Raw genomic sequence first — 14,816 nt, 5'->3', positions numbered from 1 at the left:
CTGAATGTCAGCTCAGGCTCCTGCAAGGGTAGGATCTTCAAACTCAGCCCTCACACCCACGGGCCGAGTGCTTGCTTTGCTTGGGAGCTAGCTGGCAGTGACAGTAAATCAAATTCTAGCCCATGAAACACTGAACCCTTTCATCTCTTGTTACCACTTCATGCTGCCTACAGCGGTCAGGCTGGGCCATGCTCAGATGGTGTGATGGGGTTCTGGGGTCCCCCAAGCTCTGCACCCCGTCCGCAGGCAGGAGAGTCTCTTACTCAGCAGGAAAACATCAGGTTTATTAGCCGACAGGACACAGCATTGTACAGAGGAGTCAGTACAGCCGGCAGAGACAGCCAGTCCAATTCATGTTGGGGGGAGGACGCCCCGAGGGGCCCCCAGAGCCGGGGCCTTGCCCCCTCCTTTGTCTCTTTCTCCCTCAGCCCAGACTAACTGCTTCCAAATCCCAGTTCCAATTCAAACCCCTTAGGCTCCACCTCCTCCTTTGTCTCCCGTACAAAGGTGTTACCTGGTCGTTAGGGTTACCCTCAGCAGGACCCCACACCCTCTGTGAGCCACTCACACACACACAGGTATCCCCCACTCCATCACATCTGGGCACTAACAGGGCTCCTTGCGCTAGGTGCTGTACATACAGAGAGTGAGACAGAGCCGCTGCCCCCCAAAAGCTCACAGTTTCACTAGACAGAATAGAAGGGGAAATGGAGGCACAGGGCAGGGATAGGATTTTGCCCAAATTTGCAGGGCCAGTCTGTGGCAGAGCATGGAACAACCCCACCCCCACCCACAAGGCTGCAGTCCAGTGATCTGCCCGCTAGACAGTGCTGCCTCTGAGCACAGCGAGAGGCAGTGAAGAGAAGCTGAGGGAGCACAGAACATGTGGGTTCCAGGGTCAGGCCCATCAGGAGAGGGATGGGAGATGGGGCACGTACCGAAGCTGAGGTAGAGCGACCTGCGGGAAGGCTGCAGAAGGGAGGGGAACAGCCACACCAACAGCTGCACCCCAGCCTGAGGGTGCAGCATAAGGAGGAGCTGTGGGTACGGCAGGGCAGCTGTTTGTTCTGAGACTGGGTGTAGGGCAGCCCCCCAGCGAGGCCAGGAACTGCAGGGAACCATCCTTGGCTGCATGTGCCCTGAGCAAACCCATGCGGGTCGGCAGCTGGGGCCTATACTGCAGAGTTCGTAGGCCAGGAGACCACCAGCATCTGGGCCCTGGCAGAGTCCAGGATCATCCCTGCTATTCCTGGTTCTGAGCCTTGGGCCGGGGGGATGCAGGCAGCTGGGATCCAGGCCCCTGGCTGGGACGAGGCTGGTCCAGGCCCCAGTGGTTGGGGACCCAGAGTCCAAGCAGCGGGTGCTCTGGGGGTTGTGCGAATGCCCAGGAAAGCCCAGCCCCTGAGCATGGGCCTTTGGAGAGAGTAAGAGACCTCCAGCGGCTCAAGCAAGAGGCTTCACTCCTGGGCCGGTCCCTGCCCCGCTGCAGCCCCTGCTCTGAGACAATCTCCCTTTCCCTTCTCTTCCTGAGACACCAGCATCGTACCAGCGCCTCTCCCCAGGTCCCTGGGGCTGCATAGCCTGGACGCCCCCAGCCACATGGCTGCCTGGCCTGGTCCCTAGGGCGTTTTGGCCAGTGGCTCCATGCAGCTCAGCCCAGCAGTGATGAAGGATCCTTGAAGGCCCAGGGCGGGGTTGGCTCCCTCTTCGGGGCAGCTCTGGGGATTCACAGCCACAGGTACTCGGCCAGGAAGGCCGCCAGGATCTTGCAGAGGTTCTCCACGGTCGGGGGGTGCAGGTTCTCCTCTGTGTCCTCCATTGTGTGCCAGACCCACGGGAAGGGGGTGGCAATAAGGTGCAGCACCGGCACTCCTGCAGCCAGCCAGCCAGACACACGGATGGTCAGCAGGAATCCAACCCACGACCTACAGCTCTGCCAGCACAGGCCTCTACTGCTGGAGCAACTCCACTACTGTCAGCAGTAGTAGGCTGTTATCCCCAAGTGGCCCAGGCTCTAGCGAGCAGCGTGTGACACAGCCCAAACCCACACGTGGCCTCAACGGACGGAGCCAGGCACTAGGGCACAGGCTGCTTCCCTGCATTGAACAACTGGCCAGGTGCATTGTGGGAATGGGCGCCGGCCGGGGCGAAGTGCTTGTGTTGATGGAGTCTTTCGCCCTGAAGGATCCCAAAGCCTATGTTTAAAATGCAGCCACTTCTGGGGCGAAACGCGCCAGGCCAGTGAATGATATCGATAAAGCATTTCACCCCCATAAGAAACCCCTGAGCTCATGCACAGCTCGTGTCATTAGTGGATCCCACCGCACTTTACAAAGGGGGTTAGAAGGATTCCACCCTTTCACAGATGGAGAAACTGAGGCGGGATGGACAGGGCAGGTTTCAGTCCCTTCCCCCACCCAGGGGACTATGCTGAAGGTGACTCTCTCAGTGCTCCTTGTCTGTACACATTCTGTCCTGCCTCCTCAAGGGACAGTCCCCCATCCCCCGCGCCCCGCCCCCAGATGCTGCCAATCGCACAATGCTGTGTGCCAGCCACCCAGGGGCAGGGCAGGTACCTCTGCGGAGGAAGGGAACGTGGTCATCTTCGACAGGCCCATAGTTGGGCTCCCGCTGGAAGTACGTCTGCTCCCGGTGGTGGGACTGCAGCAGGCCCAGCCGGTGCAGACGCTTCTCTGGGTGACAATGAGCAGAGGGTGAGGAAGGGGCTGGCTGGGGCCAGCTGGCGATGAGCTGCAGAGTGCATAGGCCAGGGGATCCCCGGCAATCCCCAGCATCTGGCCCCTGGAGGAGTCCAGGATCACCCCTGTTATTCCCCCTGGCTCCCTGTTCTAACCATTACACCCCACTCCCCTGTCATAGTTGGGGCTAGAACCCAAGAACCCTGGCTCTCAGCTCCCCCTGCTCTAACCACTACACCCCACACCCCCAACGTAGCTGGGGCTAGACCTCGAGAACTCTGGCTTCCAAACCCCCCTACCCTAACCACTACACCCCACTCCCCTGCCACAGCTGGGGCTAAGAACCTAGGCAGTTTTACTCATACAGATGGTGCAGCAGTGGGAAGGGGTGTGAAGGGCACTGACCCCCTACCGGGGCTGGCGGGGCCACAAGCCCCCTTTCCCCCACCCGCACGAGGAAGAAGGGCTCCGTACCGATGCCGGCGAGCCGGTCGAACCAGGAGGCGGTGAGGGGAAAGTGGTTCTGGATGGTCGGCTGATGGGCTCCCAGCAGATCCAGCAGGACAAACAGACTCTGCAAGGAGGCGATGAGGGGTTCAACCATCAGGGACTGGTAGAAAACCCAGTGCAGGCAGAGTCCTCTCCCACCCCCCCACATTAGGGCTGACACCTCCCACCCCCTCCAGCCTGCATGATCCCCACTGCAGAGCTCCTCAGGGCACACTCGACCACCGCCCCGCCCGGGGCAGAGCAGGCAGCTCTCACCATCGCCTGCAGCTGGCTGGTGCCTGCCTGGTGCCGAGCCTTGGCCATGTGCTTGGCCAGGTGGCGCGCCCCATACAGGGAGTCCATCTGGCTCCACTCCCCGAAGGCCTCCTCGCCATCCAGGAACAGCAGCTGCAGCGTCACCTCGGAGCCCTGGGGGGAACAAGGGGCTGGCTCACTCCCCAGAACGGACCAGGGGACTGCACCCAGGACAGCAGCAGACAGAGAACCCAGCTGGCCTGCTGTAACCACTACAGCCTACTACCCTCACAGCTGGGACACAGCCCAGGGGCCCTGGCTCACAGCTGCCCGGCTGTAACCACTAGACTCCACCCTTCTCCCCCAGAAGAGATTCAGACCCCTGACCTGGGAGGCTCTCACCTGCTCCTTGGCCTTCAGCAGCTCAGCGTCCAAGGCGGTGGCCAGCTCCAGGAGCATTGCGCAGGGCACGGCCGAGTCGGTGGCCCCCAGGAAGGCGCGGCCCTGCCTGTCGCGGGGGAAGTACTTGGAGTCGTAGTGGCAGGCCAGGACCAAGCGCCGCGCCGCAGCAGGGTCCAACGTGGCCACCACATTGGCAAAGCCCACGACGCCCCGCGGGGTCCGGTCCTCAAAGGCGTCCAGCTCCACCTGCCAGCCTGCAGCCAGCCTGGCCAGGCTGTCCCCAATGAGCTGGGGCGAGACAGAGGCCGTCAGGGCGCAGCTAGGGGTGTGTGAGTGCGGGGGCAGCAGGATGCCCTGGAGAGGCTGCTACCAGTAAGGCAGGGACAGGGCTGGAGAGATGCTCCCCATCAAGGGAGCTGACCAGTGCAGGGGCGGGGAGGCTCCGAGACGGACCCCACGCGCTGCCTGAGGGGCTCAGATCCGCAGCACCACGAGCCTGGCCGCCCGCCGTGCTCCAGCACCAGCTGGTTCAGAGGAGGGCAAGGGAACCCGGCAGCGGCCGGTGGGGGCTCATCAGATGCAGGTTTGTGCCCGCTGCCAGGTTATCCGTACTGAGCGAGCCCCTTTGCTGGGTGCCCCTTGCTCTCCACACAAGCGCCCCATTCCTCTGCGCGGGTGAATTCCCACGGTGGGGAGTTCCCATGCGCATCACATCACCTGGGGCTTCCTTTGGCCCGATCCGACGCTCCCACCTTTAACGCACCCGCCCCTTGTTCAACGAGCACTTTACTTACGAGTACTCGCTAAAACGAGGGACACACGTACCCACCTCCGTTGACTCGATGAGTGAACTTCCCCCGCTAACGTGAGCAAGACGCGGGGTCCCTGGCCAGGGAACAGGGAGACCCACAGAACCATGACTGGCTCTGCTCCAGCTGCAAGGTCCCTGGCCAGAGTGCGGGGAGACCTGCACCCCCCAGCAGCCCCAAACTGCTCCCAGCCTTCGAACCCCCCTGCAGCATCAAACTTCCCCCAGTCTTAGACCAACCTCGCATCCCTAAACTGCCCCCAGCCTTAGATCCCACCCCCACAACCTCCGCAGCCCTAAAGGGCCCCAGCCTTAGACACTCCTGCTACTTCCACAGCCTCTTCACTGGGGCTGCTAGGCTGGGTGGCTCCCCCAGCCCTCCTGATCCCAGCAGCTAACAGTGGTTAAAACTAATTAACTCAAGTGTTAAGCTTTCAGCACCCAGGCATCAGGTAATTGCTAACTCTAGTGACAGATCTCTGCCTGAGGCAGCCGTGTTAAGAAACTGCAAATGGCTCCTTTAACAGCCACATGCCCCTCAGAACTGCCCACCTGGTGACCCTTAACAAATCTAATGGTGACCCATGTTTGGATCCAGACCCATAGGCTGGGAATCTCTGCTCTCCATACGTACACTACATCCTATTTCTGGTGCCAAACTATGCAAACACATCAGAACAGTGCCTCATCTCAACTGGTTTATGTCAAATTAGAAGCACGTGGAACAAATCGGAGACTTTTCCACGTATTTTAATGGGAATTTAGTGTCACTCTTATGAGCAGAAATTTGGGAACCAATTGTGCTCGTATCGCGAGGGGCGAGCGTACTCTGCAACAACGTTTCTCAACCTTTTTTCTAAAAAAAATAAAATACCCCTTTTTCCAAAAAAAATTACCCCAAGACCTCACCCGTGTTCTCCTAAGGGTACGTGTACCAACAGCTGAGAAACACGGTCCCAGGGCAACCTGAGCTCTTCAAACAAGTGTCCCTTCTACCTTTCCAGATTACTCTCCCCTTTGCAGGACTCAGATTTGTTTTGCAAACCACCAAGTGACACCTCACTTCAAATGACTTCCAAAAACCTGCACAGATACCACAGAAGACGCCTCCTGAAAACTTTCTACCAATAAGTGAATTGGAATGGACATAGTGCACTTACATTCCAGCGTGAGGGATGTGAAGCCGCAGAAGCAAGTCACGTGGTACTGATTTGACGAGTGTTTATGTAGCCTGTTGTAACACTAGGCAAATATCTGGATGAGTTGGTGTACCTGGGAGACCTCAGTGCACCCCCAAGGGGACACATACCCATGGTTGGGAAACGCTGGTTTAGGTCCCTGTTACACCCATGGTTTTATATTGGCAACAAATCTTGCACAGCCTGTGCTGAGTCGGTGAAAAGCGTGTGTGTCACCAGCTAAGACTCTGCCGTGGCTTTGCACGTATCGTTGTTGGGGCAGAAGTGACCAGCTGTGGCTGTGCATTTGTATTTCCCTGGCTGAGAAACACTACCCTGGAACATCCCCTTGTTCTTGCGTGTAAGACACAGGAGGGACGTGTCCCATCTCCTTCCTCTGGAGCGATCCTTATTCAATAGACTGCTGCGACGCATGGGGTGGGGGTTAGACAAGGAGTCGGGGGGGCAGCTCTCTGATAGCTGCAGGAGTCACAGGGCTCACAGGGCCCAGGCCAGACACCGTGGCTGGGGACCTACCTCCCAGAGCACTGGGAGAGCCCCTGGTGTTCAAAGGGTGCTCAAAGTCCCACAGTCTCTTTTTTCCTTTTTGAAAACTAGTTCAAATCTTGCTGGCAAGTTGGGAAGAGATCGGGGATCTCAGAAGAGATCTGGGGCTCAGCCCCTGGTTTAGCCAGGTCACAAAAATGGAGACAGGAGCCTCTTCTCCCCTTCTACCTAAGGACCCCAGGTGCCTACCACGGCGGGACTTTCACTGGTGAACGGGCTTAAAAAAACACAAGGGTTAATATTTGGTCCAACCCAGAGGGGCCATTGTAGTAAGGGTTAGAATTCCTTGGCGCTCAACACCCGGTAACACCCGTCTCTCCTTCACAGATGGCATCAATGCCCCATCTCCCCCAGGCTCACCACCACCTGGAGCTGGTGGCACACGGGGCTCCCAAGGTACAGAGAAGGGAGGCAACCCCAGGGTCCAATACAGCCAGGTGATGGCAGAGCCAGAGAGTGAAACCACCAGCCCTGACTTCTGTCCTACCTGACATGGAACACTCCGAGGCAGGGACAGAGCCCAGGAAACTGCAGGGAGAGGGTGGGACATTTTCACGGAGCTGCTTTTCCACCAGAAAATCCCATTCAGCCTAAACCAGTTTGTTACTTCGAACCACAGCCAGGATGGAAAGTCTTTGCAAAACTATTGAGTGGCCAAACAAAAGCCTCTCCCCTTTGTCATGGTGTGGGTCATTGTCTTGTCCCACACAAAGAGGAGACACCGGGATCTAGGTGTCATACCCAGAGGCACTGAGACCTCCTACTAGGGAGAGAGAAGTCTCTGCTCTGCAGCTTTGGCTGAGAGCCAGCTGGCCTTTTAGCTCATGCTGTAGAGAACAGGGCTTTAGCCTCTATGATTGCAGGTTCAATCCCTGGGGTGGATGACCTGGGTCTGTTGGTGTTACACAGGGAACGCAGGGCTCTGAAATCTGTCACTGCCCTCTGTGCTCCCATAATTTTAGCCCCCCATAATTTTGTACCACCCCAAGTTATCAGAGACATTAAGCAAACCAGGATCTACAACAGTGTCTTCAGGCACAACTGACACCGACCACGAGAGGCCTATGGGGATTTGCTGGGTCAGGCACAGAGCAATGAGCATGCAGGCTGCAGGCCTGGGGCACAAACCGGGCACACGGGATGGGACAGGGACCCTCTGTACATAACGCTAACTCCAGATCATAAGATCACACAGCACATGACACCCTAAGGCCTCAATGGCTGCCAGGTAAACATCAGCAGCAGCTGTCCAGCTAATTAACATATATGCTAACAAGCTTGAGGTAGGCAGCCTAGTGAGCTATAGGAGGAAAACACACACACCTTGAAAGGCCATTGAGTTCAGCAGGACCTATCACCACCCTGACATTTTTTTTTTTATTATTATTCTAACCTGCCCCAGAACCTTGGAAGGCCCCCTCAGGGGTTGAACCCACAGCCCTGTGTTTATAAGGCCAATGCTCTAACCCCTGAGGCCCCCCACTCCCCTGAGTGCTTCAAAGCAGGTGTAGCTCCCTGCAGACCCCACTCCAAAGACCTTCTGCAAAAAATCAGTGCAGCTGCCTTGGGCGTGGAAAACGACAGCCCCTCCTGGACACAGCTGTGCTAGCAACCCGCCCCCACAGGGCAGATGCAGGTGCGGATGGAAAACGCAGAGTGACTTCAGGGCAGGGGCCATCAGCATGCACAGCATCTACACCCAAGGGTGCTGGGAGGGCAGCCACGCCGCTGCAGTGGTACCAGCAGAGCTTGTGCAGCACAGATAAGGGCTCAAACTACCCTGCCCCCATTGCACCAAGGGCCCCGTTGCACCAAGGGCCCCGTTGCACGAAGGAGAATCCAGCCCCAAGAGCAACCTCCAGGGCTGTGTGACCACCCAGTGAGCTCATCTCTCATGCCCACTTGGCACGAGTGGCAATCAATGATCCCACTGATCTTTTCCACCATGGGCAGAATAAATTTTCAGGGGCACCAAGGCACGTGCGAACATACACCACCAGCAGAAACAAAACCTCGCTATGGGGCTCTGCTCATCAGCTGGGCACAGCTGGAATCTCCCCTGCGCAGTGGCACACCAGCTTACAGGGAATGCTGGTGGCAGGGTTTGTCCAAAGGCAAAGCAGCTGTTTGCCCCAGAGCCTGTAACCAGAGGAAACTGTAATTCCTGGTCCCGACTCACTGATTCCAGCTGGGGCAAAGTCCCGGGGTGTGTGGGGCTCAAGTTAACACTAGGGTCCTGCAATCCTGGGTGTCTTCTGAGCCTGGGACAGGCCCTGGTCTCTGGCACATCCCCAGGGCTCCTTCTGGCCGCTGCCCACACTCACCTGCCGCACCTTCTTGTTTCCCGGGCTGCCCGGATACCGCTCAATCAGCATCGGCTTCAGGAAGGTGCTCCAGAGGCGCCGGAGGTCCACCAGGGAGGCCAGCCTCTTCGCCCGGCTGCTGGAAAGGCTCCGGGGCTTGTGGCTAGGCTGTGGAAAGGAACAAGCCTGAACCCAAGGGGTGGTTCGAAACACCTGCACCCGGAACGGACCCGGAGCAGAGCAAACAGGCGGGAGGAGAGGAGTCCCACGGGCTGTGTCCTCCCTTGGGTTTGTACAGCACAGAGCTCAACAGGCCTTGGCACCTGCCTAGGGCTCATCAGGCATGTGCCGGGGGTGGGGGGATGTTGCCCCCACACCTCCCTGCTAGGATGATGGAGAGCAGAGCACAAGAGCCAGTGAGAACTAAAGAGCCTCTCCACACACCCACTGCAGTCAGTGAGGGGAGGGCAGGGGAAAGTCCAGTACTGGTGTCATTATTGCCTCTGGGCACCCACAGATCACATGCAAACATGTCTCCCCCCTCAGCCTGCCAGTCCCATACCCCTTGGCCAGGGACCAGCATCCCTGGCATCCTCCACGCAGCATCCCAGCTTAGACAGGTGTGCACCACCCGGCCGTACAACTCTCCCACCTCTGCCTGTCAGCACCCCCCACCCACTGCCCTGCTGCCAATGCCCCAGCAACCCCCTCCCCTGCCCCCCAGCACTCCCCCACTGCCCTGCAGCCAACCCCCAGCAACCCCCTCCCCACCCCCCACTGCCCTGCAGCCAACGCCCAGCAACCCCCTCCCCTGCCCCCCAGCACCCCCCACTGCCCTGCAGCCAACCCCCCAGCAACCCCTCCCCTGTCCCCCAGTACCCCCCAGCACCCCCCACTGCTCTGAAGTCAACCCCCAGCAACTCCCTCCCCTGCCCCCCCAGCACCCCCCCACTGCCCTGCAGCCAACCCGCAGTAACCCCCTCCCCTGCCCCCCCAGGATCCACCCAGTGTCCTGCAGCCAACCCACGGCAACTCTCTGCCCTGCCCCCCCCAGCACCCCCCACTGCCCTGTAGCCAACCCCCGCAGCACCCCCTCCCCTGCCCCCCGGCTCTCCACGTTCACCCCCAAGGCACTGCACCCCACAAAGGTCCACCGCCTCACTCCCTCCGCAACTCCCCCGCCCCTCACCTGCGCCCCGGGCTGGCTCCGCGGCTGCCCCCCGCCGGCTCCGGCCCCGCAGCCCAGGTAGAGGCCGACGCCGGCCGCCAGCAGCAGCAGCGCCAGCAGCGGGAGGAGGAGGCGGGGGGGGCCGCGGCGCGGGGGGGCACTGGGCTCCAGGCCGCCCCCTCCCCGGCCGCGCCGGACCCCCGCAGCTGACCCCTTCCGCATGGCGCCGCCGGCAGCCAGCGTTCCGCTCAGGGGCGGGGCACGGCCAAGCCCCGCCCACCAGGGGGCGTGGCCGGGAGGGGCGTGGCAAAAGGAAACCACGCCTCCGCGTGGCCACTCCACTATAAAGGCTCCGCCCGTCGGTGGGCGGGGAGAGGATTAAGACACGCCCATAATGGGGGGGAGCCAGGGCGGGGACATGCCCGTAAGTGGGAAGGAGGTGTGGCCACGCCCTCTGGGGTGGGCTTACAGCAGGACTCGCCCACAAGGGGGCAGGGCCATGGAAGGACACCTCATCACACAAAGCGCGTGCTAAGAAGTGCACCCCCCCTCCCCCCTCAGCACCACCCCCTGGGGCTGACACACCCTTGGGGTGACCCCTCACACCCGCAAACACACCGCAGCGTTTGAGCCGTCCTTCCCCCCATGGATTGCCTGGGCCTGCCCCCCACTCCCCCAATGAACCCCTGGGTCCAAATCGGCCCCTGACACATCCCAGGGTCTTACCTCTCCCCCATGCACCCTATGGGGCTGACACCCCTTTTCCCAAATACACCCCTGGGTCCATCACCCCCCTACCCCACCCAAACTACCCTGGGTCTGACCACCTTGTACTCCAGGGTCTGACATGCTACCCCTCACACACCTGGCTCTGACCCCCCTCCTCTTATCCACAGCACATCCCTGGGGCTGACCCCCTGCCACCCCATGCACACACACACACACCCTCGCGGAGGGAGCAGGCACACGGAAGGACAAAGCGACAGAGAGACGGCTGTTGCAGCTGGAAAGTCAGGGCTAGGGGCATGCACCTGGTGACTAGATAGAGGGTGTCCCTATGCCCCTCCATATGCCGGTGAGGAAAGCCGTGCTTACAGCTCAGCTAGCAGCAGCCCTCCCCAACCTTGCTGCTGGCTCAGGGCCCGTCTACAGCGTTACCATCCCTGGAGCTCCCGATGGATCCTGCGCAGGGTGGTTCCAGCATTTGGCCTTCCTGGGCTGTAGAACCCAGTGCCAAGGTTTCATCCCCACATTTACCCCTGGCCCGCGTGGCCCTGGAGTTTGCTGTGTCTCTTAGAGCGCCGGCTCGCGCAGTCACAGGACAGAGTTGGAGCGCGAGATGCTCAGCTTCTGTTGATGCGTAAGTCTGTAACCCTCAGCAGGCTTCAAACCACAATCCTGGAAGTGACCAAAGCATTGGCAAATAGTGCCCCCCCCTGTCTTTAAGCTAGTGATTTTTAAGCCCCTGGCATGATTTTGGGGACCGCTCGACTCCTGCTGTTTGAACCCCGAGGCCTGGCAATACCATACTGACAGCATCTGCTGCAGCAAATGTCCCACGCAGACTGGCTCCCAAATGTCCCCAAGAGAGCGAGGGAAGGGGGGCAGTGGAAAGGAAGGCTGGATAGCCTGGTGCGGTTCATTAAGGGGGGGCTTGCCGGGCTCTGGCTAAGGCCTCAAACCTGCAAGGCTTATACAGCCACGTGGCAGGTGATCCAAGTGCAACCAGCTCACTCCTTGACACCGTTCCTGTTCATTATACAGATTATCGCCATCTTCTGGAGTCCCCGTTCCAGGCCAGTCTCCCTTGCTCTAGGTGCTGTACAAACACCAAACAGCCCGTGACCCAAAGAGCTGACAAGTGCCAACTGAGACACAAGCTGGCAGGCAGCTTCAGGCTGGCCAGAGAGTCCAGGCGAAAGAGAATTGGCTAGAGCTGTCTCCCCGAAGCAGCCAGGCTGCCAGGGTATTGAAATGCAGACTGGGCACCTGCAGACACAGCGTACCCCCTAAGGATGCCAGCTGCCTACTGACACAGGTCTGAAGACCCTAACCGCCTGCCCCACCCCTTCCCCAAGGGGCAACATGCAAACCAGGATACCCTGGGAAGTCTCGTCCAGCAGCTGTGGGTTCTAATCGTTCTTATGCTCCTGTGTGCTTGTTTGGGACATTGAGCCAGTCACTCAATGCTCCCAGCCTCAGTTTACCAGTGTAGAACGTGGTGTGTGTCGGGAGCAGGGTTCCCACGTGTGGAATAAATTTTGCTGTGTATTAAGGCACGTGTGGGTGTGCACCACCATTAGACACCCACGCTGCTGACTGCAAGTGGCTGGGGGCACCCTGCTGATCAGCTGGGTGGTACCTGGATCTCTCCTGGGTGTCTGTAGCACCACGTGGGCAGGTGTTCCACTGGCCAGCAGAGCAGCATGGGAAGTGGTAAATCAACCCCTGTATCGCCTTTGCAGATAACTTTGTATTAAGTCTTTCAATAACGTAGAAACGTTGTATTTCGAACTCTCCAGGTCTTAGGAACGATTACAGTCAACCCGCGATTTTATGGACCCCCATTTAGCGGACTTTGGGAACACGGGGCTCCCACCCACTGTTCCGCTGGGGTCCATTAAATCACCCCCCAAAAAAAAAATTAAAAAAGTTGAGATTTACCGCTGCCCACCTCCTCTGCCAGAGCCGCCCTGTGCTCCTCCCACCAGGCATGGCAGCTCCAGCAGCAACTGGTCCAGGCCACACTGTGGCCCCTCCAGCCACGTGCAACGGGGTCCCAGCCATGCAGGGCGATCTCCTCCAGCCACTGGTGAACAGCTGGGTTTTTTTTGGGGGGGGGAGGCGGGGGGGACTGGGGCTAGGGGAGCCTCACATTTAATGTACTTTTGGGAATAATGGACACCCTTCCCCCCATTAGTCGGTTAAATCAAATGTTTACCGTATGGCAAAGAAAATGTCTTTGTGCTGGAAATAAAACAGATCGCTTCCCTTCAACTCGATTGCCGTGCGGAAAGAATGAGGAGCGAATGAAGGAGGCAAGCACCTCGGGGCAGGTGCAACAGTTGGAGCAGGCAGGAGCCAGAGCCCAGGACAGGAAGACCTCTCAAGTGGTTTCACTGAGAGGTCAGACGCTGACAGCCTTGGGAGTCAGAGGCACCTCCTCTGGGGAGAGGGACAGCTCGGTGGTTTGAGCACTGGCCTGCTTAACCCAGGGCTGTGAGCTCAGTCCTTGAGGAGGCCACATAGGGGTCTGGGGCAAACAGATTTAAAGTCAGGGCTGGTGCTGCAAGAGGGCAGGGGACTGGACTTGATGACCTCCCAAGGTCCCTTCCAGCTCTATGAGGGGTGTGTGTGTGTCTCTTTGGCAGCAAATCCAAAACCCTCCTTGGAGATGTGCGTGGCAGTGGTAAGGAGGCGGTGCCACAAATGACTGACCCAGCTGCAGGGTGTGGATTTGCCTCAGACGAGGAAGAGATTTGCACAAAAACGAAGCGACTAGAGAAAGGTCAGGGGACGCCGGGTCTCATCTCCTCAATATCAGCACGTCAGTCTGAGCCGGGGATGCAGGAACCCTGGCCCCTGCCTCCCCATCTAACTCACTGGGCCAGTGAAAAGAAGCTGGTAACTAAGCAAGATGAGTGTCTGTGCAGAGCAGTAAACCCCCATATAACAGCCTAAGGGGGGAAGGGGCATCCGTTAATGCCAAATGCCTGTTACACCCAACCAGTTCTACTGTATGATGCACTGACCTTCCCAGCCCCTCACTCTCTCCTATCTCTGCTCCCATCCTTCCCCTCACTCCTCCCTCTCCCAATTACCAGGAGAGGAACTGAATGCCAGCCCAGCTCCTTCCACCTGCTCCAGCCCCCAGCACCAAGCCACCTGCGCAAAGGTAGCACATGCTGCCCCCCCCAGCATCTGACACCAGGCCTGCTGCTCAGCACCATTGCAGGCAGCGGTGGCCAGGTACCAACGTGCTCCATGCACACGGGGCTGGGGTAGAGCTCCTGCGTGCCACTGCAGCTCCTCTGGTCCCCGGTGGCCCCAGCAGCTCCTCCAGCCCCGCTGGCAGCTTTGATGGGTCTCTGGCATTTATGTGGGGGGCAGGAGGCTGGCAGGCAGCGTCCATTATTTCCAAAGTCCATTATATCAGGGTCGGTTAATTCGAGGGTTTCCTGTACATCGTACGCGTACGATCCAGCATTGATCGATGGAGGTGTCTTACCAAGGAATGTGGCATTTTGCCGTATCTCCCTGAAAAAGATCCGGCCTAACTAAGTACAACAAAGCGACCTGGCCCTGATCAGTTCTGAATGGGTAGCTAAGTTGCGGTGACCCTCCCCTCTCGCAGACTATTAGGAGCGTGAGACAGCTTCCCCAGCACCATGGCTGTGGTGGAAGCACACACAGAGGCTTCTCTTCGCTGCAGAGCTAGTGAGCTAGAACCTGAGCCTTGCTCCTCATTTATCTCCCACCGCTAGCCCTGCAGGGCCAAGTAACGCAGTTGGGGAAACAGACACGTGAATGCAACTCCCACGCTCTGCAGCGCGGCTGCAGGCTAGCTCCGGACAAGCACTGGTGGTCCTCCGGTGTCTTCCCACAGGCTTGGCACGGCCAGCCAAGACACTGAGGTGGAGGCTCTTCCCAGAGCGCAGGGGAAGCAAAAATCTAACCAGGCTGGGGGCAGGAACAGACTTTAACCTTGCCGGCCGCAAGGGCAGCTTGGAAAATTACCACCACTGCTGTTTTGATGGAAAACTGGGTTAGTAACACAAAAAACTCACCTAATAAATTATTTTGCTAGTCTTTAAAGTGCTACTTGACTGCTTTTTGTTTTGAACGCTTCTTAGAGCTGGTTCCTCACAAAACCCAGCTCCCCAAATCATTGCGAATCCAAGAGGCTGAGGGGAGCCAGGCCCAGCTGCCCTTTACGGACGAGACTTT

At 58.8% G+C, this 14,816-nt stretch overlaps 1 protein-coding gene across 3 annotated transcripts; it reads right to left on the bottom strand.

The window, feature by feature from the left end:
- Window positions 1–224: 224 nt before the first annotated feature.
- On the bottom strand, window positions 225–10,111 carry QPCTL (glutaminyl-peptide cyclotransferase like). 3 transcript variants are annotated; one of them, XM_075016545.1, is made up of 7 exons: window positions 9,891–10,111; window positions 8,732–8,869; window positions 3,846–4,133; window positions 3,465–3,617; window positions 3,174–3,273; window positions 2,577–2,693; window positions 225–1,872 (listed from the first exon to the last, which is right to left on the bottom strand). In XM_075016545.1, the coding sequence occupies exons 1-7, from the start codon at window positions 10,089–10,091 to the stop codon at window positions 1,727–1,729; spliced, it is 1,143 nt and encodes a 380-aa protein (XP_074872646.1). In that variant the 5' UTR covers window positions 10,092–10,111; the 3' UTR covers window positions 225–1,726. The 3 variants fall into 3 exon arrangements, with proteins under 3 accessions (XP_074872646.1, XP_074872647.1, XP_074872645.1); XM_075016544.1 differs by having other exon boundaries at window positions 228–1,872; window positions 8,723–8,869; XM_075016546.1 differs by lacking the exon at window positions 2,577–2,693 and having other exon boundaries at window positions 227–1,872; window positions 8,723–8,869.
- Between the last annotated feature and the right edge of the window lie 4,705 nt (window positions 10,112–14,816).

This window comes from Carettochelys insculpta, chromosome 22, assembly GCF_033958435.1.
Source record: "Carettochelys insculpta isolate YL-2023 chromosome 22, ASM3395843v1, whole genome shotgun sequence".
NCBI lineage: Eukaryota > Metazoa > Chordata > Testudines > Carettochelyidae > Carettochelys > Carettochelys insculpta.
Note: the sequence above shows the minus strand (reverse complement) of the source record. Positions and strands in the feature narration are given on the sequence as shown.